This window comes from Odocoileus virginianus, chromosome 18 (genome assembly GCF_023699985.2).
Source record: "Odocoileus virginianus isolate 20LAN1187 ecotype Illinois chromosome 18, Ovbor_1.2, whole genome shotgun sequence".
Lineage (NCBI taxonomy): Eukaryota > Metazoa > Chordata > Mammalia > Artiodactyla > Cervidae > Odocoileus > Odocoileus virginianus.
In genome coordinates this window covers 16,278,088-16,301,479 of record NC_069691.1, presented here as the reverse complement: position 1 = coordinate 16,301,479, position 23,392 = coordinate 16,278,088, and the positions used below count along the sequence as shown (strand labels likewise).

Here is a 23,392-nt window from a genome sequence, read left to right as displayed (position 1 = left end):
GTGTGCTCAGTGCAGACACAGATACAGCATGAAATTAATACTAACACATATATATGGACTTTAGAAAGATGGTAACGATAACCCTGTATGCAAAACAGAAAAAGAGACTCAGATGTATAGAACTGACTTGTGGACTCTGGGAGAAGGCGAGGGTGGGATGTTTCAAGAGAACAGCATTGAAACATGTATATTATATAGGGTGAAACAGATCACCAGCCCAGGTTGGGTGCATGAGACAAGTGCTCGGGCCTGGTGCACTGGGAAGACCCAGAGGGATCGGGTGGAGAGGGAGGTGGGAGGGGGGACCGGGATGGGGAATACATGTAAATCCATGGCTAATTCATTTCAATGTATGACAAAAACCACTGCAATGATGTAAAGTAATTAGCCTCCAACTAATAAAAATAAATGGAAAAAAAAAAAAAGAAAAACTCAGAACACTTAGCGCATCATATAACAGAGATAATATAGTAGTCATTATCTACAAATTGTGCACATAATATACAGAAGTGTTTGCCTTTATTATTATCTTTTTCAAGAAAGTGGACTGTAATGTGGAAATAATCCCTTTGTTCAGTGACTGACCTCTGAATAATGATTCCAACTCTTATTTTTAAAACATAAGGCAAAGAAATACAGAAACATAGTTTTGAAAGTCAAATGGTACTATAAGGTTTACGGCAAAAACCAAAGTCCTTTTCTGTACTCCTCCCCACTCCATGGTTTCCTTTCAGCATTTCTTCCTGTATTTACTTCCACAGGCGTAAAGACTGTGTTTACACTGCCTCACCTTGATTTTCAACTGCATACATTATTTCACAGGGCTCTCCTGGTAAATAATCTGTCTGCAATGCAGGAGACCTCGGTTTGATCCCTGGGTCAGGAAGATCCCCCGCAGAAGAGAATGGCAACACACTCCTGTATTCTTGCCTGGACAGAATTCCACGGACAGAGGAGCCTGGTGGGCTACAGTCCAAGGGGTCACAAAGAGTCAGACAAACTGAGTGGCTAACACTTTCACCTTGATTTTTCAATTGCAGATATTATTTCTTGGCTTCTACTATAAAAGACTAGGATTTATCTCCTTTATACTATACCTTCCCTCATCTACTCAATGTTACTGGTTTTGGTTAATCAATATTGGGTGTTTGCATTCTGAAGACTATGCACATGCTCTTCTCTGAGACACACACAATGTATTATTGCATTTTTTGCATAACAAATGTTTTTAGTGAGGTAAGTAGCTGAATTGTTTTTCCATTTGCTTAGTTTTCTATGTACTGAACAATAACTTATGCCAAACTCAAAGGCCATCTAAGATTCCTCTCACTACAAATGTATTAGGAAATCCAGGACAGAGACAAGATGGTGGAGTAAAAGGACATGAGCTCATCTCTTCTTACGAAAGCATCAAAATCACAACTAACTGCTGAAAAACCATCAACAAAAAATGCTGAAAGGCACCAATAAAAGATACCCCACACATCTAAAGGCAAGATGCCACAGTGAGATGGTAGGAGGGGCACAGTTATGATAAAATCAAATCCCATATCCGATGGGTAGATGACCCACAAACTGGAAAATAATTGTACCACAGAAGTTCTCCCACAGGAATGAAAAGTTCTGAACCCCACATGAGGCTCCCCAGCCCAGCAGTCTGGCAATGGGAGGAGGAGCCCCCCAAAAATCTGGCTTGATCGCAGGAATTTCATGGCACTCAGGGAAACAAACTCCACTCTTGGAAGGCACACAAGGTCTTGTGCACACCAGGAACTAGGGAAAAAAAGCAGTGACCCCATAAGACACTGGGCCAGACCTATCTGCTAGTCCTGGATGGTCTCCTGCAGAGGCAGGGGGTGTCTGCAGCTCACTGCAGACAAAGACACTGGTGGCAGCAGTTCTGTGGAATATTCACCAGTGGGAGCGCTCCTGAAAGTCGCTATTTTCTCACCAAGACCTGGCCCCACCGGACAGCCTGTAGCTCCAGTGATGGGACACCTCAGGCTAAATAACCAACAGGCTGGGAATACAGCTCCTCCCATCAGCAGACAGGCTGCTTAAAGCCATCCTGAGCACACAGCTGCCCACTAAACACACTCCTTGACAGAGCCTTGCCCACTAGAAGGACAAACCCAGCTCCATTCGCCAGAGGGCAGGAACCAGTCCCTCCCACCAGGAAGCCTGAACAAGTGTCTTAGACAGCCTCATCCATCAGGGGGCAGACAGCGGAAGTAAGAACTACAACCCCAGAGTCTGCAGAATGAAAACCATAATCACAGAAAGTCAAATGAAATGAGAGAGCAGAGGAATATCTTCAGGATGAAAAAACAAAATAAGACCCTAGAAGAACAACTAAATGAAATGGAAACAGGCAATCTACCTGAAAAAGAAATCAGAGACATGACTGTAAAGACAATTCAAAATCTCAGACAAAGAATGGAGGCACACACTGGGAAGTTATATGAGATGTTTAACAAAGACCTGGAAGAACTAAAGAACAGTGATGAACAATACAACAACTGAAATTAAAACTACACTAGAGGGAATCAATAGCACAATAACTGAGGCAAAAGAATGGATAAGTAAGCTTGAAGACAGAATGGTGAAAATCATGTAACAGAATAAAGAAATGAGGACAGTCTTAGAGATCTCTGGGAGAACATTAAATGCAAGAACATTCACATTACAGGAGTCCCAGAAGAGAACAGAGAGAGGAAAGGCTTGAGAAAATATTTTAAGAGATAATAGTTGAAAATTTTCCCAAGGGAAAGGAAACAGTCACCTGAGTACAGAAAGCACAGAGTCCCAGGCAGGATAAATCCAAGGAGGAACACACCAAGACACATAGTAATCAAAATGACAAAAAGCAAAGAAAAAATTTAAGAGTAACAAGACAAATGGAACAAATAACATACAAGAGAACTCCCACAATGTCATCAGCTGATTTATCAGCAGAAGCTCTGACTCAGTCTTGACAGAGAAATCAAGGTTTTACAGATAAGCGAAACTAAGAGATTTCCACACTAACAGATCAGCTTTGCAACAAATGCTAAAGAAACTTCTCTAAGCAGAAAAGATCACAACTAGAAACAAGAATATTATGAATGGAAAAGCTCACTGGTAAAGGCAAACATGTAGTAAAGGTAGGAAATAACCTACATACAAATACCCTGATAACTACCATAGTGCTGTCACCCACCTAGAGCCAGACATCCTAGGGTGTGAAGTCAAGTGGGCCTTAGGAAGCATCACTACAACAAACCTACTGGAGGTGATGGAATTCCAGCTGAGCTATTTCACATCCTAAAAGATGATGCTGTGAAAGTGCTGCACTCAATATGCCAGCAAATTTGGAAAACTCAGCAGTGGCCACAGGACTGGAAAAAGTCAGTTTTCATTTTGATCCCAAAGAAAGGCAATGCCAAAGAATGTTCTTTGAGAGTAGAAGTAGTAGTTCTTTGCAGTAGTCAAACTACTGCACAATTGTGCTCATTTCACATGCTAGCAAGGTAATGCTCAAAATCCTTCAAATCAGGCCTCAACAGTATGTGAACTGAGAACTTCTCTGAATGTTCAAGCTGGATTTAGAAAAGGCAGACGAACCAGAGATCAAACTGCCAACATTCACTGGATCACAGAAAAAGCAAGAGAATTCCAGAAAAATATCTTCTACTGCTTCATTGCTAAAGCCTTTGACTCTGTGGATCACAACAAACTGTGGAAAATTCTTAAAGAGATGGGAATACTCGACCACCTCATCTGCCTCCTGAGAAACCTGTATGCAGGTCAAGAAGCAACAGTTAGAACTGGGCATGGAACAATGGACTGGTTCAAAATTGGGAAAGGAGAACGTCAAGGTTGTATATTGCCACCCTGCTTATTTAATTTCTATGCAGTGAAATGCCAGGTTGGATGAATCATAAGCTGGAATCAAGACTGCCAAGACAAACAGTGATAACCTCTGATATATAGAGGAAACCATCCTAATGGCAGAAAGAAAAGAGGAACTAAAGACCCTCTTGATAAAGATGAAAGAGGACAGTGAAGTTGGCTTAAAATTCAGCATTCAAAAAACTACGATCATGGCATCTGCTTTCATTACTTCATGGCAAATGATGCAGAAAAAAATGGAAATAGTGACAGACTTTATTTTCTTGGGCTCCAAAATCATTGCAGATGGTGACTGCAGCCATGAAATTAAAAGGTGCTTGCTCCTTGGAAGAAAAGCTATGAAAAACCTAGAAAGCATATTAAAAAGTAGAGACATCACTTTGCAGACAAAGGTCCATATAGGCAAAGCTATGGTTTTTCCAGTAGTCATGTATGGATGGGAGAGTTGGAATTTAAAGAAGACTGAGCACTGAAGAATTGATGCTTTCAAACTGTGGTGCTGGAGAAGACTTTTGAGAGTCCCTTGGGCTACAAGGACATCAAACCAGTCAATCCTAAAGGAAATCAGTCCTGAATATTCATGACAAGGACTGATGCTGAAGCTCTAATACTTTGGCTACCTCAGGCGAAGAGTCAACTCAGTGGAAAAGACCGTGATTCCAGGAAAGACTGAGGACATGAGGAAAAGGGGGAGACAGAGGATGAGATGGCTGAATGGCATCATCAACTCAATGGACATGAGTTTGAGCAGTCTCTGGGAGATGATGAAGGACAGAGAAACCTGGTTGCTGTGGTCCATGGGGTTACAAAGAGTTGGACATGACTGAGTGACTATTATGTTATCAAAACTAGCAATTGTGAGAATAGGAGGGCACAAATGCAGGATATCGGAAATGCATTTGAAATTAAAACTCCTGCAACTTAAAACAATCTTATTTATGTATAGACTGCTATATCAAAAGGGCTTTCCTGGTGGCTCTGATGGTAAAGAATCTGCCTGAAATGCAGGAGAGTCAGGTTTGATCCCTGGATTGGGAAGATCCCCTGGGGAAGGGAATGGCAACCCACTCCAGTATATTCTTGCCAGGAGAATTCCAAGGACAGGGAAGACTGGTAGGCTACAGTCCATGGGGTGCCCAAGAGTGGGACATGACTGAACCTCATGGTAATCGCAAGCCAAATATCTACAACAGATACACACACACACACAAAAGTTAAAGGAACCCTAACACAACACTAAAGTTAGTAATCAAATCACAAGAGAACAGAAAAAAAAGACCTACACAAATAAATCAAAAACAATCAAGAAAATGGCAGTAAGAACAGAGATATCAAGCTTCCAGTTCAAGATGGCAGAGTAGAAGGATGTGTGCTCATCTCCTGCTGTGAGAGCACCAAAATCACAACAAGCTGCTGAACAACCGTCAACAGGAGGATGCTGGCACCTACCAAAAGAAGATACCCTATTTCCAAAGACAAAGAAGAAGCCATAGCAAGACAGAAGGAGGGGCACAATCATGATAAAATCAAATTCCCTACTCACCTGGTGGGTGACCCATAAACTGGGTAACAATAAACCAAAGAAGTTCTCCCGCTGTCGTGAAGGTTCTGAAGCCACGTCAGGCCTCCCAGCCTGGGGATCTCACAAACGGACTGGGAATCCCCAGGGAATCTGACCTTGAAGGCAAGTTGGGATTTGATTACAAGACTTCCACAGGACTGGGGGAAACAGACTCCAGTCCTGGAGGGCACGAACAAAACCCTGGGTGCACCAAGGTCTGAGGAAAGGAGCAGCGCCACCACAGGAGACTGAACCAAAGCCGCCTGCTAGTGTCCGAGGGTCTCCTGTGGAGGCCTGGGCTGGCAGGGGCTTACCACAAGGACGGGGCTCTGGCTGCAGCTCTGGGAAGGTCCCCCTTGGCATAAACTCTCTTGGAAGTCACCATTAACCCCACCATAAAGCCCTTACGCCTGAGGGCTGGGTCGCCTCAGGCCAAAAAACTACCATGGAGGGAAGTGAGAGAAAGAAGCAAAAACAGAATAAGACAATATTAAAAGAGGCCCTTAAGGTCTGTGAACAGGATGAGTGTTTTGGGGGAGATGAGTAATCTGGGCGTGCATTTTCTATTTTGATTGAAAATGCACATTTTTTCACATCATAACGTCTCTATATTGATGGTATGAAGTGAAGTGAAATGTCAGTTGCTCAGTGGTATCCAACTCTTTTGTGACCCCCATGGACTGCAGCCCGCCAGGCTTCTCTGTCCACAGAATCTTCTAGGCAAGAATACTGGAGTGGATTGCCATTTCCTTCTCCAGGGAATCTTCCCGACCCAGGAATTGAACCCACGTCTCCTGTGTCTGCTGCATTAACAGCAGTGGATTCTTTGCCACTGGGCCCTAATTATTAATTAATAATTATTAATAATACTGTGTTGCATATTTGGAAGTTGCTGAGGGAACAGGTTATAAAAGTTTTCATCCCAAGAAAAATTTCTGTAACTATGTATGGTGACAGATGTTATCTAGACTTATCGTGGTGATCGTTTCACAATATATACAAATATCACATCATTATGTTTTATGTCAATTATACCTTGAGAATATAAAATAATAATCATAAAAGATAAAAAGAACATACATATTTAAAATTACTTTAAATGCTCCAACCAAAAGACACAGACTGGCTGAGTGGATACAAAAACAAGATTCATATATATGTTGTCTACAAAAGACTCACTTACAATCTAGGGAAACATACAGACTGAAACTAAGGAGGTGGAAAAAGGTAGTCAATGCAAATGGAAATCAGAAGAAAACTGCAGGAGCAATACTCAGACAAAATAGACTTTAAAGAAAGTTATAAGAGATAAAGGAGGACACGACATAATGATCAAGGGATCAAGCCAAGACGAAGATATAACCATTGTAAATATAAATGCACCCAATGCAACAGCACCTCAATATGTAAGGCAAATACTAACAGCCATAAACAGACATCAACAGTAATAAATAGTAGTAGGCGACTTTAATACCTCACTTTCATCAATGGATAGATCATCCTGACAGAAAATCAATAAGGAAACACAGGCCTTAAAAGATACATTAGACCAGATGAACTTAATTGATATTTACACAGCATTCTATCCCAAAGGCAGCAGGATACACATTTTTCAAGTGCACATGGAACATGTTCCACAACTGATCACATGCTGGACCATAAAATAAGTGGTGGTAAATTTAAGAAAACTGAAATCATATCAATCACATTTTCCCACTACAATGCTACAAAATAAAAAATCAACTACAAGAAAAAGATTGCAAAAAACACAAGCACAAACACATGGAGACTAAATAATACACTACTAAACAACCAACGGATCACTGAAGAAATTGAAGAAGAAATAACAAAAAAATCCCTAAAGACAAATGAAAACAAAAGCATGATAATTCAAAACCTATGTAGCACAGCAAAAGCAGTTCTAAGAGGGAAGTTTATAGCAATACAATGTTACCTTATGAAACAAGAAAAATCTCAAATAAACAACCTAACCGTATTACCTAAAGCAACCAGAGAAAGAACAAAGAAAACCCAAAGTTAGAAGGAAAGAAATCATAAAGATGGCAGCAAAAATAGAGGCAAAGAAAACAACAGAAAAAAAAAATCAATGAAACTAAAAGCTGATTCATTGAAAAGATAAATGAAATAGATAAATCTTTTAGCCAGACTCACCAAGAAAAAAAGGGAGAGGGTGCAAATCAATAAAACTTGAAATGAAAAAGGGAGAAGTTACAGTGGACACCACTGAAATGCAAATGACCATAAGAGACTACTAAAAGAAACTATATGCCAATAAAATAGACAACTTAGAAGAAATGGACAAATTCTTAGAAAGGTATGATCTTCTAAGACTGAACCAGGAAGAAACAGAAAATATGAACATCAATCACAAGTACTAAACTGAAACTGATTAAAAAACTTAAAAGTCCAGGACCGGATGGCATCACAGGCAAATTCTATTATACATTTAGAGACGATGTAACACCTAACTTCTGAAATTATTCCATAAAACTGCAGAGGAAGGAACAAACCCATCTATGAGGTCACTATCACCCTGATACCAAAACCAGACAAAGATAACACACAAAAAAGAAAATTACAGGTCAATATCACTGATGAACAGACACACATAAACAGACATGGTGTATGATTAAAGGGATCACACACCATGATCGAATGGGATTTATCCCACAGATGCAAGGATTTTTCAAAATCTGCAAATCAATCAGTATGATACACTATACCAACAAACTGAAAAATAAAAACCACATGATCATTTCAATAGATGCAGAAAAAAGCTTTTGACAAAATTCATCACCCACTTACAGTAAAAACTCTCTAGAAAGCACCTCAACATGTTGATCAGTCTCTAACATCTCAACATAAGCCATATATGACAAACCTACTGCTGATATCACACTCAATGGTGAAAAGCTAAAAGCATTTCCTCTAAGATCAAGAACAAGGCATGGATGCCCACTCTTACACTTTTATTCAACATAGGTTTGGAAGTCTTAATCAGAGCAAAGAAGAAAAAGAAATAAAAGGAATCCATTTTGGAAAAGGAGTAAAACTGTCACTATTTACAGATGATATGATACTATACATATAAAAGCCTAAAGATGCTACCAGAAAACTACTAGAACTCATCAATGAATTTGGTAAAGTTGCAAGATAAAAAATTAATTCATGGAAATCTCTTGCATTTCTATATGACAACGAAAGATCAGAAAGAGAAATTATGCAAACAATCCTATTTACCATCACAACAATAATAAAATTCCTATGAATAAAAACCTACCTAAGGAGGCGAAAGACATGTACTCTGATAACTGTAAGGTGCTGATGAAAGAAATCAAAGACGACACAAATAGATGGACAGATATACCCTGTTCCTGGATTAGAAGAATGAGTATTATCAAAATGACTATGCTACCCAAGGCAATATACAGATTCAATAAAAGTCCTTTCAAATTACCAACAGCATTTTTCCAGAACTAGAACAAAAAATTTTTTAATTTGTATGGAGACACAAAAGACCTCGAATAACCAATGCAATCTTGAGAAAGAAGAATGGGAGCTGGAGGAGTTAGGTACCTTGACTTCAAACTATACTATAAAGTTACAGTCATCAAAAAACAGTATTGTAGTGACAGAAATATAGATGAATGGAACAGGACAGCGAGTGCAGAAATAACCCACTCACCTATGGCCAATCTATGACAAAGGAGGCAAGAGTACCCAATGGAGAAAAGACAGTCTCTTCAGTAAATGGTGATGGAAAAACCAGACAGTTACATGTAAGAAAGATTATAACATTCTTTAACGCCATACACAAAAATAAACTTAAAATGGATTAAAGATCTAAATGTAAGATGGGACAGTATAAATTCTTAGAGGAAAACATAGGCATAACACTCTGACATAAACTGCAGCAATATCTTATTTGATCAATCTACTAGAGTAATAGAAATAATCACAAAAATAAACAAATGAGACCTAATTAACCTCAAAAGTTTGCACAGCAAAAGGAACCATAAACAAAATGAAAAGACAACCCACAGAATGGGAGAAAATATTTGCAAAGGATGCTACTGACCAAGGATTCATCTCCAAAATTTACAAAGAGCTCATGAAGCTCAATATCAGAAAGACAAACAACCCAATCAAAAAATGAACAGAAGATCTAAATACACCTCTCTCCAAAGAAGAGATACAGATGGCCACAAGGTATATAAAAAGATGCTCAATACTGCTAATTATTAGAGAAATGCGTATCAAAATTGCTATTAAGGATACGAAAATAAAACATTTCTTACAAAGAAAAAAAAACTGCAATGAGATGACACCTCAGCTTGGTCAGAATGTCCATCATCAAAAAGTCTATAAATAATAAATGCTAGAGAGGGTGTGGAGAAAAAGGACCCCTCCTACAGATGGAGTATAAACTGGCACAGCCTCTAACAGAGAACAGTATGGAGATTCTTTAAAAAACTAAAAACAGAACTATCACATGACTCAGCAATTCCATTCCTAGGCATATATCTGGAGAGAACCATGGTTTGAAAGGATATGCACTCCGTTTTTCATTGCAGCACTGTTTACAATAGCCAAGACATGGAAGCAATCTAAATGTCCTTGGACAGATGGATGGATAAAGCAGATGTGGTGCGTGTGTATATATACACACATATACATATAGTGGAATATTACTCAACCATTAAAAAGAATGAAATAATGCCATTTGAAGCAACATGGATGGACCTGGAGATTATCACACTAGGTGAAGTCAGACAGAGAAAGACAAGTATTATTTGATATCACTTATATGCAGAATCTTAAAAAAATGATACAAATGGTTATTTGAGCTTGTTTACAAAACAAAACCAGACTCATAGACTTAGAGAACTAACTTATGGTTACCAGGGTAGGTGGGGTGTTGGGAAGGCTCAGGGAAAGGGTAAACTGGGAGTTTGGGACTGACAAGGATCTACCATACAGCACAGGGAACTCTGCTCAATATTCTGCAATAACCTAAATAGGAAAAGAATTTCAGAAAGAATAGATACATGTATATGTATAACTGAACCACTTTGCCATACACCTGAAAATAAACAACACTGTTAATCAACTATAATAAACAACATTGTTAATACAATATAAAATAAAAAAATTTTAAAGTAGTGTATCCTTCAAAGATAAAAAGTTCTAATGAAATATAGATTTAAAATATTTTTAAAGTATTAGGAAATCTCTCATTTCCATGCTTTCTGGAAACTTCCCATGTGGAGCCCTTCAAGCTCCAGCCCACCCTGGAATGGCGTGGCTGCTGCCTTATCTTTCTACACAGCTATCATCTCCTCCCCTATCATCACAGGCAATTCCTGGTCTCTTTCCTGTGTGAGATTCTGTTTCCCAATCCCCTCTTCTTTCTTGAGTTTGATTTACACTCCCATTTTGGGGGGGGAGCAATTCTTGAACAGCTTCCTGAGAAAAGGTGCCAGGAGGTAAATTTTCTGGGGTTCTGCATAACTGAAAAAGTCTTACTCCACCTTCACACTTAATTGGGTGTTGGCCAGTTAACTGGCCAATCTCACACAGAGCCTGGGTGTTGGCCTCCCAGGTTCCAACGTTGCTTTTGAAGAGTCTACCATTGTTGTGATTCCTAATAACTTGTAACCTGTTTCTCCCTCTCTGAAAGCCTGGAGGATATCCTCCTTCTCCCCTGTTCTGAAATTTCTGTGGGTCTTTTATTGTTCTAGGTACCTAGTGGAATTTTCCAATCAGGAAACTCTCATGTCCTTTGCCTTGAGGAAACAGTTTTTCATAATTTCTCCATTTTATCTACGTTCCTAATTCTTTCCATCTAGTGACTTAACTACTCTACTTTCTTGAAGATTTTTTTCTACTTTGTCTTCTAATCAACCCACTGAAGGATTTTTAAAATTCCTGCCATTTTTTAAATTAAATTTTGTTTGGAATGTTTTCTTTTAAAATGGAATACTATTTTAATTTATGGCTCCCCATCTTCTCATCTGGTCCCATCACTTCATGGCAAATAGATAGGGAAACAGTGGAAACAGTGACAGACTATTTTGCGGGGCTCCAAAATCACTGCAGATGGTGACTGCAGCCATGAAATAAAAAGACGCTTACTGCTTGGAAGAAAAGTTACGACCAACCTAGACAGCATATTAAAAAGCAGACAATACTTTGCCAACAAAGGTCAGTCTAGTCAAGGCTATGGTTTTTCCAATAGTCATGTATGGATGTGAGAGTTGGACTATAAAGAAAGCTGAGTGTCGAAGAATTGATGCTTTTGAACTGTGGTGTTGGTGAAGACTTGAGAGTTCCCTGAACTGCAAGGAGATCCAACCAGTCCATCCTAAAGGAGATCAGTGCTGAATGTTCATTGGAAGGACTGATGTTGAAGCTGAAACTCCAATACTTTGGCCACCTGATGTGAAGAGCTGTCCCATTTGAAAAGACCCTGATGCTGGGAAAGACTGAAGGCAGGAGGAGAAGGGGATGACAGAGGATGACATGGTTGGATGGCATCACCGACTCAATGGACATGAGTTTGAGTAAACTCCGGGAGTTGGTGATGGACAGGGAAGCCTGGAGTGCTGCAGTGCACGGGGTCGCAAAGCGACATGACTGAGCGACTGAACTGATTTTCTCTTTCTGAGGATATTAGTGAATGTTTTATAATTTTTTCCTGCTCTAAGCACTGCCTTTATTTCTCCAAGTTCCTTTTCCATTTGCTTTTTGTTTGTCTATCTTTCATGTTAGAGATGTTGATCCTTGGGCATCCACTCATATTTAACAGAGGGTCCCCAAAAGCCTACTGGAAGATTCATAAGTGGCAGTAAACTTCATTGTGGGGTGATCAGGTGGGGACCAAGAGTTTTGTTGGAAAGGCCCCAAACATTAGTAACTGAAGGTATCTATTCTTGGGCCTTTTTCTTTCCTCAGAAAGGAATATTCTAATCTCTGGCTGGGGGCTGGGAGGGGGTGAGTTCTAAACCTGATGGCTGAGAATTACAAGACCTTCTCAGGGCCAAATGGTTAGTGGGCCCTGTGTTCCATAAGGCACTCCTAACACCCACTTTCAGCTGTGGCTAGTGTCCCCAGTTCTAGCACGTCTCTGGTCCACGATTTCTTTATAGTAAGCCTCCTACCTTCTATGGAGGCGAGGGGGGAATGGTAATCTGGTGGCATGGGCTGGAGAAGGGATTTGGAATCTAATTTCTCCCATGACACAACTTCAAACAATCCTCTTTTCTTTTCAGCCATACTCTTGCCATCTGAGACATCCAGTGTTTCATTCCTTAGCCTTTTAAGGGGCCTCACAGACACTAGGCGGAGCAGGGAACACAGAAACCTTATCAGTGTATTAGTGAGAACCCATCAGGCTATGAGGCTATGCCGTGGCCAACGAACCGCCCCAAATCCCCAAGGTTTAAAGCAACAGACGCTGAGTCCTCTCTCACACTTCATGTCTGCAGGGCAGCAGGGAGCCCTGCTCATCAGTCACTTGGGACCCGCGTGGACAGAGGCTCTGCCATCCTGTGACACCAGCGCTTCTGCCTGAGGCTTCGGCGGAAGCCGGTGCTCCGAGCTGCTCCCGCCTAGAAGCAGCATCGCTGCAGGGCTCCCATTTCACTGCCGTGTCACTCTGAGGGGATCAGGAGGGGCAGCAGTCCTCCCTGGGCTTGAAAGCAGGGAACAGCCGGCAATAGAGGGCTGGGGGCACAGATGTCTTCCACAGCCAACCACCACTGCGGTGTTCCAAAATTCTGTTCTCACCTGCTGCCACTTCCTGTCTCCTGGCACTTATTTTTACATATTTTTACTATTTTTACTGTCACTTTAGCCTCACTTAAAGAGCAAGCAGAGATAAACACCAATTCAAGCCACACAACACACCATTCCAAGTAGCCAAAACGCTCCCATTTATGACGTGTGCTTGCTCCCATCCATGTCTCTGACTCTGTTCTTTACTCCGAGTGAATCTCCTGCCTAAACAGAGAGGGGCTCAGCTCTGTGCTCTGTGATGACCTAGAAAGGTGGGAAGGGGGTGGGCGTGGGAGGGAGGCTTAAGAGGAATGGATATAGGTACACGTAGAGTTGATTCACTTTGTCGTAAAGCGGAAACTAACACAACGTTGTAAAGCAATTACACTCTAATTAAAAATACCTTTTTTTAAAAAAGAGAGAGATGGGTAAACTGTGGGACTTTCAGCACTAGTCATTCATTAACAATATTTTCAAGAAGGGGACTGGAAGGTAGTTCTCAAACATATACCTGGAAAAGAGCCTTTACTAGAAGCAAAGCATTTATAAAGTACTTTTTTCAGAAAGCAATTATTTCCACTCACTGCTGAGCATCTAGTCTGCGTTCAGGAAGTCCCTGCTAATGAGCAGTTCTGTTTTCGCATTCTGCAGGATTCAGCAGCAAGCAGATGTCAGTTTCCTCCAAGTAAGAGAAAAATGCTAAAGTTCCGAGGGAATTAAAAGTAGTGCGAAGAACAAATTTAGCTAACAGCAGGTATCTCTGGCAGGTAGTAGTACAGGTGGTTTTTATTTCGGTCTATTTGCATCACTGCAGTTTCTGATGTTGCTATTTTGAGAATGCACTGCTTCTGTGACAAGAATTCCAGCGCCCCTTCCCCAGGCCTGTTGACCATAACCAGAGTGGGAGAGACCCTTCCAGGAAACCGCAGCCATGGTAATATGAGATTTAGCTAGGTCTCTAATCCACAGGGGCTTACGTGGAAAAACTACCCACATGATACTTGTCTTTTAAATCAGTGTTTTTTTTTTTTTTTTTTTTTTTTTTTACAAAAAAAAAAAAAACCACTCAAGAATGACAGGGAGAATTTACAAAACAAAACAAAGCAAGGAAAACAAAGGCAAAGAACAGATCACTGGACCCCCACCTCAGGTATTCTGGTTTGGAAAGGAAAGGTAGTAATTCCATTTTTAACAAGTACCTTCCAGGAAGACTTTAGGCCACAGTGCTTTTAATAGAGCTTTTCCATCTTCTATAACAGCATACATGAAATGAGCACTCCGTAAATATTTTTTGATGCTGAGGTGGAAACTAACAGAATGTATACATTTATATTTTCCCCCACAATAACATCAAAAAGGGAGCAAATGAAGGGCTTTCCTATAAATATGGCATGACAGATGAAATGCAACCCACAAATTCAGACGGTTTAAAGACAACTGGTGGATTACTTTAAGGCACAGGGTTTTGGGTTTGCTTTGTATTAACTATTCATAACTCAGAAAGCCCTATTCACCAATTTCTTAGTGTTAAGTTGAATTTCTGATGAGATGGGATTCTAAAGCATCACCAACTATTCTAAAATCAATTTTACCTTCTGAATGAGACACCTTGTAAGAGGGCTGTTTCATTAGTTCCAATGGATAAAAGCTAGCCCCCAGCCCTAGCGGAAGCTGTGCGGTGGGTTCATCATCAGCCTGCAGGGACCAGGTGATGAAGCCGGTTGTTTCACGGAGCTGGTTCAGGTAGAAGGCTGAAGGAAGAGGCCAGCATCTGTACTGAACACTCCTGTGGTTTTTTTCCAACGGCTTTCCAAGTTTCTAAAAGGATTTAGAACCTGGTCTCCTGCCAGTTCCCTAATTTTAAAAGCCTGCTCCATTTCCACTACATTTGCAAAAATGCTAGCTGCATCCCTCCAAGCCAGGAGAAACCTGTAGACAGCTGGAGGTCACTGAGAATCCTGCATAGGTGCACACCTATTTTAAACTGTTGAATGTGAAGCCTGGAGAACTGACCCAATGCCCACCCCCCCACCACCGCCGGCTGGGGAAGATGCAGATCCTTTTTCAGCCTGTTCCAACCCTGCCTTAAAGGTGATTCAATCAGCTAACAGCCATTGTTGAAATTTCACTTTAGTGTTAGTTGCTCAGTCGTGTCCTCCTCTTTGCAACCCCACGGATTCCTATCCCATGGAATTCTCCAGGCAAGAACACCAGTGTGGGGATATTTCTGATCTGGGAATCGAACCTGGCTCTCATGCATGGCAGGCACATTCTTTACCATCTGAGTCACCAAGGAAGCCCATGATGCCTGTGATTTAATCAGCTAACAGCCAATGTTGACTGTTACTAAAAGAGGAGGCAAACGACATCTCTGACCTGCACAGCCTTTTACCTATAAGCAAAATGAACAAACAGCTTCCAATAGTGGTTTCTCACTCCTAAAGATATACTCAGAAATAGATAGGTGCAATCATAAAATACAGAATTAAATGAAATCAAATTTAACCTCTTGACCCTTCTTTTACTCCAAGCTCCCATTTTAAATGAAAGTGCTTAAAAATTATTCAAGAGAATGGAAAAGTGAGAGTCAGAGGAGAAAGAGAATCTTTAGAGTCAGGTAGTGGGGGCAAAGGTTAGCCTTCTTGATTTATTTCTCAACAGACTGTGACACCCAAGCTTGCCGAGTTATCAAATTTCTTGGATATTTCAAAAATGGAAAGTGAAAGGCTGACGAGGCAGCAACAGCTTTCCGTAGCTCTTCACAAGAAAGTATATTTCAGTTCAAAAGCATGTCTTTAGTGAGGTGTGAAGCTCCCTCTAGTACCACCAGAAATGAAAACTAAGCCCTTCTTGTAAGTCACAAAGAAAAACAAACAAACAAACAAACAAACTGTAGATGCCCTTGGCTGGAAAGGGCCCAGAAGAATTTCCTTGATTTCCTCTAAAAAGTGGAAATTTATATATATATAATATATATATATATATATATATTATATATATATTATATATATATATATTTATATATATATATGATATATATAGTGATATATAGTGATATATAGTGATTCATCCTAAATCTTTAAGGGGTTGATTTAAGACAGTGGTTCTCAAATTGTGGTCCTGGGGACCAGCAGCCATCAGCATCACCTAGGAACTTACAAGCGACAACGCTGAACTTAGCCTGAGCCCTGAGATCCCGGAAAACAGCAAAGGTTAAAGACCCCTATCCTCCCATTCTGTGTTGTGAATACGGCTTATGCAAAGAACCTCTTTCCCTTACAACTTGAGTAACTCACAGGTGCCGCTTTGTTTACCTATGACAAGGCCACACACAGACCCCTCAAATTCCCATTCTTTGCCTGAGAAATGATTAGCTGATTAGTCAAAACAGTGCTTATTAACCAACCTTTGATTAAGCTTCTCACCTTCCAGGTCCCTGGAACTTTTGCCAGCTTACTGCCCCTCCTCACCAGCCCCTCCTGAGAAAAGGTTTTTCTCAGATTAAAACACTATCAAGGGCAGTACGTTCAAACCATGTTTCATCCCACTTCCTCACATCCTGTCCTTTCAGGCCTTGCTTACTCCTATCTACGAAAGAAGAATCCCCTTTTGCCTAACCCTAGAGAGAGACCCTTGCAGATCCCACAGCTCTGTTACTGCAAGAGTTCCTGTTACAACAGTACCTTTCCAATGAAGTCTCTCCTTATTCAATCCAGACTTGTTTTTTATTTAACATTAGAAATACAAATTCTTAGGCCCTGCCCCAAACCTAAGTGTGAAACCAGGGGACGGAAAGAGGTGCGCCTGGAAACCAATTTCTGAACAAGAGCTCCAGTAGCAGTTTGAAAACCACTAATTTAAAGCAATCTCTCAACACTTAACTCCTTCCCACCTGGTTTTCGCTCACCGGCTCTTAAGCGCAAGCTGTTTCTGAGCATGCCCACAGATCATTTCTGTCAAGTCATTTCTAGTGACAAATGACGCCACCCGGCGCCCGTCTCCCCTCCTGGCCGCCCGTGGAGCTAAGCGAGCCCGGACCCGCACACACTTACATCGCCATCCACCGGCCTCTGGTCGTCACAATCCCTGGTGGGACTGATGTCCTGGCGCATGACCCAGATGGGCTCTTTGGGCTCGTCGGGGGTGTAAGGCGAACGGATGGTCCTGGTTTTCACCTCCTCGATGGCCTCCTTGATGTCCTTGATGGCCAGCGAGATGGCATCCCTCTTTTCCTTGCTGTACCGCTGCACCACCTCGCCGCCGGCCGCCCGCTGCGGCCCCGCCGGCGCTTGCAGCCCGGGGCTGTCGGGGCGGCCCCCGCCCGGGGTGGGGGCGCGCTCCAGGTCCTGCTCGGCCTCGGGCATGTCCTCGGCCGCCTTGTCGAGGCTTTGCGAACTCATGCTCTGCTTGACCTCGGCCACGATCTGGTCGATGTCCTCCTCCTGCTCGTAGCTGTCCATGCGGGGGTAGGGCGCGAACTCGGCCTCCTTCTCCGGGCTGTCGGACTCGCCGTCGGAGCGCTCATCATAGTGGTGCAGCCGCGCGCCCAGGGCCTCCTGGCGGTAGGCGGCCGCCTCGTCGCGCTCCTGCTCGTAGAGCCGCAGACCGTCGCGCGCGTCCAGCTCGGGCGCCTCCCCGATCTCCTCGTACACGTGCTCCTGGAGGCCCCCGTAGTCGGCGTAGGGCTCGGCGTAGGGCTCGTCCTCGCCGCGGTGGAAGAGCCGGTGCGTGTAGACATAGCCCGAGTAGGCCGCGTTCATGGCCTCCTCGTGCTCCAGCGAGTGGAAGTGCAGGTGGTTGGGCAGCGCGCGGCGGTGCGTGGCCTCGGCGTGCTCGGCCTCCGCCTGCTCCGTGTACTCCTCGGCCTCGGGCCGGTACTGCACGGCGTACGCGCTCTCGTCGTCCGGGGTCCTGCGCGCGCTCGGCGTCGTAGCCGTCGCGGGCCGCGGCGATCACGTCGCCCTCGGCCGTGTCCGTGTGGTTGTGGAAGCCGCTCTCCGTGCTGGCCGAGCGCGCCAGGCACTCCCCACGCTCCTCTTCTTCCTGCTGCTGCTGCTGCTGCTGCTGCCCAGGCTGCGCGCGAGGGTCCTCGACGGCGCGCCCGCGCCGGGGGCGGCCCGCATAGTGCTGCTGCTCCTCCTCCACTTCGGGGTGCTCCAGGTCGGCCTCCACCGACTCGTTCACCTCCCCGCCTGCCGCCTCGTCCGTCACCTCCACCTCCGCGGCCCCCTCCAAGTGGTTCATGGTGGGCGTCGGGGACGGCTGGGAGAGAGGCTGGGCCGGCTCACTGCGCTCTCATTTTGCTCCACCCGGCTGGAAAAACAAGAAGGGGGAGGGGCTATTACGTGGTTCAGACTGGAGGCAGAAGCCGAGTACCAAGATAATCATAAAAACAGCTGTTATTGATCTCGTCTGAATCGCGGTCAATTAAAAAGTGATTGCAAATTTAAGCTCAAGCTGACAGCACATAGTTCATCTTCGTAGCACGTGTCGTAATTTGTAATTACGTGTCTCCTTGTTTCATTGCTTACTGGCTTTCTCTCTTCCCCACCCCTCAGACCGACAGCCTTCTGAGCCTTTAAGTTCTCCACCGCGCTTACTATTCAGGTTCTGTTTCTGATGCATATGAATAAAGACTACTACCAAATTGAATGAGCCAATTGACACATTTTCCATCTGCTAAGGGATAAATCTCTCTAAATTAAACTAGGATCCTAGATACTTTAGAAACGATTTTTGAAATAAATTTTAAGGGAAAAAAGGACTTTCCTGGCTATCCCGTGGTTAGGACTCCGTGCCTCCACTGCAGGGGGAAAGGATTCAATCCCTGGTGGGGATCTAGGATCCCTCATGCTGCGGGGCCAGGGAGAAGGGGTATTTCAAGGAGGAAAAAACGCCTTGGGATGTTTTGAATCCATTGCTGTCAGTACAAATTTGCAGCCATTCTGAGTGAGGCTTCAGCCATCAATAGGTTCTCATCCTGGCATTACTGGCTCTGTCACCTACCGTTAAGTGGTTTAATTTTCTGAACCTCCACCATGAGACTGGACTCATTTCCTGCAGCAAGATGTTAACAGCTATTAGGCAGAGTAAAAAGGCTCCCTACTCAAGTAAGTTTAGGAGATGCTGACTTAAGTTGACTTTCCTTGTGAATATGCAAGGGGAGGAAGATGCGGGATGCAGGGGTTACCCAACCTGTCTGACGGGGAAACACCTTTTTCCTAGAGGTCTGACAACTGCTTAAAACAGTGACTAGCTAATTTCTAATATTCACTCCCCTCATATACCCTGGATCTAAAAATCTTTGATTCTGTAAGTTAGCATTATAGCTGATACTGGATAACATGCTAACTTCTTTAAAATATGGGTATGTCTCTTTCTCTATTTCCAGAGGGACTTGTGACTACAGAGATGGCTTTGGTTTCAACCACTCTGGCATTTTGGTATTTGGTAAATTTAGTATTTTGGTTTCTTCTTATCCAAAATAGCTTTATAGCATAATCTGCATACAGTGTATGGAAATAATTGCAGGGGCTGTAAAGAACAAAAACAGGCAGGATCCCTATGATTTTAAGGCAGTTGTGGTAAATGGGTTCAATGTGTGTAAACTTTTTGTAGTGTCCTTTTGGGGGGCTCATTTTACAAATGGACAAAACTGTGAAATGAACTCTTTAATGTAAGAGCAGAAAGCTCCAGGAGGACCAGGGACATCTAATGGACTCTCTAATATTAGGATGCGTTATATTCTACTCAGCTCCCACCGTAACGATCGCAATTTCCTTCAAGCACTGTGATAGTCCCAGTAGTAAAAGAGGCCATTTTGGACCTGCCAAGTTCATCTTAAAGCAGAAGTTACCATCTTTACCCCCTTCTTTGATGGATCCACCCCTGGCTAACACTCACTAGAAAACAAGTATGGTTTAGCAGAGATGATCAATCCTTACTGCTTTCCTTCTTGACAAGAATCCCACTTCATACAAATTAGACCCAGTCTTCTTTGAAAAATTGTGGCTTCCTCTTATTTAACCCCTGAGAACGGTGACTGTGGACAAGATGTAAGAAAGTTTTCTAAGTCTGTGTTTCTGTTCAGACCAGATGGATGGTTAATGCACGTTACAGAAGAGGCAAATGCTGGTGCTGATAGCCCCCAGGTTAGGTGGCCTCCAGTGGTGCATGAAAGATACGAAACAAATATTCAGTTCCATACAAGGCATGGACAAGAACAGTCTATCCAAGTTTCCTTTATAAGCACTCTCTGGAAAAGACAACAGATAAAAACCACACTCACGTTCAAATCTAAGTCTGCTGAGCACAAAGCAAGCATTCATAATGGAGGGATACGAAACACGCCAGATACTTCCCTGGGTACCACTGCCCTGCAGTGTGGCAGCTGTATGTAGTCAGTCAGAGATGCAACGACCACCATCCAAAACACATGAGCAGGCCAGCAATTCATCATAACCTTGTGCAGAACTGACCAAAACCCCATTTTCAGTGAAAATGGCACTTTCTAGCCTGATGAAAATCTATTGATATATGTATCAAAAAGAGATTTTAGTTTATTCTGGGTTAAAATCATGTCTGACCAGGAAATAGTGCTGTCTTATAGAGCACGGATTGATCCACAGGCGATGCGATTTCTGTGCATGTCCATACACTAAGTCATGTAAAGAAAGTGACCAAAAAACAGTTCTTTGGGGGAAAATAATGTTAAAATAAGCTAGGCTAGTTTTGATACACTGAAGCTTTCCTTTCACTGGGTGTATGGTCCTTATACCCCTTCCCCAGCTTCAGGGGAATGTTTATGCACGCAGTAAACCATCCTGGTTTCAAGAATATAGTTTGGGTTACAGTGTTGGCAGCATGTTAATTAATAACAGGCATCAACTTGAGGGATTCCCTAGGACAAAGGCAACTCCCAACTTTTAAAGATGGAGCTGACACTGGTGGTCAGGTCCATTGGTAGCACACAAAAGGGCTGTTCCCTATACCTTGGCAGCTTCGCTTATTTAAAAAACCCCACTCAAGCTGTTTTCTTTTTCTTTTTTTTGGTTAAGAATCCCAGGTTATTGTGGGACTATATATTGGTACCACCTTTTTGATAAGAAATTTTGCAAGATGAATTAAAATCTTCAAAAGGTAATATACTTTTGCCCCAGTAATTCTACTTAAAGAAATCTCAAAGGAAAAATGCAGATATGGACAAAGATGTTTGTCATGCTATTTGCTTAAAAGGCAAAGATAAACATTAAATATTAAGCACTAGCATTAAGTATCAATAAGTACAGAGCTAATAAGCACTTTAGCATATTGCAATCCAGGAAGGTGTGGGGGGATCTTCTTGCTGGGTAGCTCCACCTGGAGTTCCCATGGTGCCCAACCTCTACCTGCCACAGCTGAACAAAACATGCCTCCTCCTCCTCGTTCCCCATCCCAGCTCCCAAACCTGGCACCCCACCCCAACCCCCGTATTTCCTGTACAGGTAAAAGGCACCACCAAGTTCCCAGGAATTATTATTGACTTGTCTCTTCCCCTCACCTCCTTCCCCAAATGGATGACCAAGTCCACTGTCTTAGTAACTCTCGCATCATCCTCACTGCCACTACATTGTCTTGGTCCCTCTAGCCTACAAAAGTATTCCCTTAACTAATTTCTCAGTCTCCTCTGATCCATCCTCACTACTGCCAACCTGCTCATCTTTCTAAATGCAAACCTGAATCCCATAACCCTATTTCTTAAACTCTTCAGTGACCCTCCCCTGTGTAGTAGACGGTGAAAGCGCTTAGCTATCTACCAGACATTACTAGGCATTTTCCACATAATGACTTATTTAATCCTCCCACTAGCCTATGAAGAACGTACTCTCCTATTGTCTTTATAGACATTATTGTCAGCTCTTTTAAAAATGAGGGAATGGAGGCAAGTGTTATTAGGTGCAGAGAAGGTGATGGCACCCCACGCCAGTACTCTTGCATGGAAAAATCCCATGGACGGAGGAGCCTGGTGGGCTGCAGTCCATGGGGTTGCTAAGAGTTGGACATGACTGAGCGACTTCACTTTCACTTTTCACTTTCATGCATTGGAGAAGGAAATGGCAACCCCCTCCAGTGTTCTTGCCTGGAGAATCCCAGGGATGGGGGAGCCTGGTGGGCTGCCGTCTATGGGGTCACAGAGTCGGACACGACTGAAGCAACTTGGCAGCAGCAGCAGGTATTAGGTGATTGCCCAGTCATGCACCTGGGAGAACTGCTGTCTGATCCATCCTCTCTGGCTCTAGCTCTGGGTGCTGGAGTCCTACTCCTGATGCTTCATCAAACAAATGAAGCCACATCTCTCCTCCAGCCTCATCTTCATGCTTCATCTGTATCCTGCAGTCTAATACCCAGAGTCCAGACACTGGCCCTAACAGCCTTCCCTATCCTAGCATATTTTCTCACTTATAATTTTTTGCTGGTGAATCTGTCTTATCTTCCCCAAAGCGAGTTCCTACCTAATGAGTGTCTATTATGTGCCAGCCTCCAGGCAATATTCTGGGCATAAAGGCAGAGCAGTGGTCAAGCTAGAAAGGCTGCTCTGTTCTTGGGAAGCCCCTATTCTAAAGTATGGCGGTGAAGGAGGAGAGGGGGAAGAGCCAATGATTATGTTAATAAACAAATCAGATAACATCAGAGAACAACAAGTCTTATGAAGAAAATGAAACAGGGTAATGGCAGAGAAACAGACTGAGGAGAGAGGGTTATATGGTGGCCAAAGGAAGTGATTTTGGAGCTGAGGCCTGAATGATAAAGAAAGAGCCAAGTAAAGATCTGAGGGCAGGGCCTTGAGGTGAGAAAGGATTTGCTGTGCTCAAAGACAGAAATAATGTTTGTGAACTGAGTAAGAGATGATGTGGTAGGAGATGACGATGGAGAGATGGGCAAGGCCAGCAGGGCAGGGCCTGGCACATCACAGTAAAGCTACTTCAAGGGCACTGCCACGCTATTGGGCTTCTCTGCTGGCTCAGATAGTGAGAATCTGCCTGCAATGCAGGGTTTGACTCAGGTTCTATCCTGTGTCAGGAAGATCCCCTGGAGAAGGGAATGGCTACCCACTCTAGTATTCTTGCCTGGAACATTCCATGGACAGAGGAGCTTGGTGGGCTA

At 43.0% G+C, this 23,392-nt stretch overlaps 1 protein-coding gene across 1 annotated transcript in view; it reads right to left on the bottom strand.

The window, feature by feature from the left end:
* The window catches only part of APBA1 (amyloid beta precursor protein binding family A member 1), a 227,151-nt gene that overhangs the window by 67,346 nt on the left and 136,413 nt on the right, over nt 1–23,392 (bottom strand). Inside the window, 2 exon segments of the mRNA XM_070480376.1 lie at nt 17,302–18,156; nt 18,158–18,562. Of these exon segments, the coding sequence (XP_070336477.1) occupies nt 17,302–18,156; nt 18,158–18,493 (1,191 nt within the window). The 5' untranslated portion in view covers nt 18,494–18,562.